Genomic DNA, 2,467 nt, shown 5'->3' on the forward strand with positions numbered 1-2,467 from the left:
GGGTTTTTGTGTGTGGCAGAGAAGAGAATTCTCTCTGGTTTCTTGCATGTTTGGTTAAAGGATTATGGTAAGCATGTTTTCATTGAGAGTTTTGAAGTTGTCCGTAGGTGGTTGAATCTGACATTATATAATAGCTTAGGAACAGCACAATTGCTGGTAAGTGTTTAAAGAGTGCCAACTGTTGAGACAGACTCGTTAGTTGTGTTTTATTGTCTTTTTTGTTCTTTTTAAAATGGCTAAAACTTTCTGTTTGGATTGAAGTGTGGAGAGAAAACTCCACCAGGGCACCAAGATAGAGCGAGTTTAATGGATTGTATTTGGTGAGTTTGGACGTGGACATGCTCTAGTGGATTAATATTGGGAGTTTGTCAATGAAGCTGTAACATGCAACAGAGAAAAGAGCAATTTGACAAAGATGATTTTTATGTTTGATTTTTATCTTTTGGACCGCTGGTTGTGTGTGTGTGACGTAGAAGCTTTGTTTTATTCGACAGAATTTATTTTATGAGCATCATTTTGACACATTTATTATGGTGGATTATCAGCCTGTGTGCCTGCACAGCTTTTACTCCTCCTCTGGCTTCATCTCTCTCTCCTCCCCCTCTTTTGCCCTCACTCCATAAGCCTCTTGACCTCAGTTTTGCATGAATACAGAATATATTCACTCTTTTTTTCCTCTTCTCTTCTCCTCCCTCCCTGACTTCCTCCCTCCAGAGGTGCGTTCGGATACTGTTCCAGGACGGGGAGCGGAGCGCCGTGCGGACGTTGCAGTGGAGAGCCGGGGAGACCAGCCAGGCCCTGGCGCAGCTGTGTGCCGCCACTTTCGAAGTGTCCGACCCGGAGCAATACACCCTGTACTGGCGCAGTGGCGGCGAGATGAGGGCCCTGCCGCCTCACGCCCAGCCTCAGGACCTGGCCAGCCACAGCGAGGGGGGCCCCTCGCTCTCCTACCTGAGGACCGACCACGACTTCAGCAAGATGCGGCGGCTCACCAGGGGTGGCGCCGTGGACCTGAGCGAGTCGGTGTGTGAGGAGTGAGTGGGAGGAATGGAGGAAGGAGGGAGGAGGAGATGGATGGTTGCTCTCTCTTTCTCTCTCGTTCTCTCTCTTGTTCTGTCTCTTACTCTCCGGCGGTGTGTTGTGTCTCGTCGTGGGTCAGGACTTGTGAAAAACTACAGCCCTTCTCCAGACTAGGAGCAGACCTTTAATGGTAAACTCTTTCCTAAATGGATCAACATGCAGAGCACAGCAGGACCAACATAGGGACTGTTGCCAAAAGTTGTACTATGTACCACTCAGAGTGGCTGCTGGTGTAAAGGAGTGTACTACTGTTTGTGACATGGAAAATGTGTAATAAATGGATTTGGTTGTTATTTGAAACATGAACCCAGAGTTATACCATGAAGGGATTACATCATTAAAACGTGAAGAGGCTCAAATCCAAAGACAAATTCTGTGAGACTACTGTTGCCTGGAAACAAAATCACTTCCTGTATGCACACTAGAAGGCAAATTGTCCGCTGTGGTGATGTAACCCTTTCACAGTATAGTCCTAGGCAAAATCTAAAAGAACACCTGGATGTTTTATAACTTTACTTTTATTTGTAAAAGTCGGATGGAACCACGTTGTTAAAGGGTTTGGGGATACAAACCTTTCTTTGCTCCCTGGAATACAGTTTGAAAAAAATAGTCAACAAGACTTAACCTCAATACCAAAGTGACAAAAAAGAAAAACAGATTAAGAGAGGTCATTTACTTCAGCTTTAAATCAGCTGTTTATTTTTAGGATCACCCACCATTTAATTTTTGCTTTTTGAGAAAAAGCGCAGACTCTCCTTGCTTGTGTATTCTGTTAGGTGTTTTTTGGCAGGTGGAGTATTGGGCGAGTAGGAGGGAAGTGATAGAACAGCATCAGCTCTCTTTTTTTTTTTTCTAAACCATGTGAGAAAAAAATTAAATCTACACACCGAGACAACCTGCAACAGATTTACTGAATGTCATCAAATCTTTTTCAGTGTCAGACTTTAATCCTTTCACAAATGCATTTATTTCACGTTTGAATTCACTGCTTTTGAGTTCTACTGTTTCTCTCGGCCGTACTGTAAAATAACACTGCGTTACAACTCGGACTGAGCGTACAGTCAGACCAATTAACCAGGACCTCGCGGGGACTGGTGGAATGTAAATGTAAACGTCACCAGATTCTGGTGACTCCTGCTGCAAGTCATCATGATCAACTGACTGTTTGACTCAGTGTCATTAACAATTATCATATTGTGTATTTTAAACTTAAACTTTTAATTGTTCAATTTGTTGGGTAGATATCAAAGTTTGGATTTTCAACATATCTGGAGTTTTTAATCGGCTGAGGAGGTTCATTTTGAGATGTGTTTTGAACATAATTGCATGCTTTTTCGTTTAACTGAAGGTTCTGCGAATGTGGTGTGTGTGTGTGTGTGTGTGTGTG

The 2,467-nt window shown here is 43.3% G+C and overlaps 2 protein-coding genes across 3 annotated transcripts in view; one reads left to right on the forward strand and one right to left on the reverse strand.

Annotated features, from left to right (window-relative positions):
* rin1b (Ras and Rab interactor 1b) overlaps positions 1-1,728 on the forward strand; it is a 27,789-nt gene extending 26,061 nt beyond the window's left edge. For both annotated transcript variants that reach the window (XM_032544620.1, XM_032544619.1), the window contains exon 12: positions 715-1,728. In XM_032544620.1, coding sequence (XP_032400511.1) covers positions 715-1,038 — 324 coding nt within the window. In that variant the 3' untranslated portion in view covers positions 1,039-1,728. The remainder of the gene's footprint in view (positions 1-714) is intronic.
* The window catches only part of zgc:101810 (actin-related protein 2), a 9,206-nt gene continuing 7,355 nt past the window's right edge, over positions 617-2,467 (reverse strand). Inside the window, exon 10 of the transcript XR_004336455.1 lies at positions 617-627. The gene's annotated coding sequence lies outside the window, so the exon portion shown is untranslated. The remainder of the gene's footprint in view (positions 628-2,467) is intronic.

The sequence above is a fragment of the Etheostoma spectabile genome, chromosome 19 (assembly GCF_008692095.1).
Source record: "Etheostoma spectabile isolate EspeVRDwgs_2016 chromosome 19, UIUC_Espe_1.0, whole genome shotgun sequence".
Classification (NCBI taxonomy): Eukaryota; Metazoa; Chordata; class Actinopteri; order Perciformes; family Percidae; genus Etheostoma; species Etheostoma spectabile.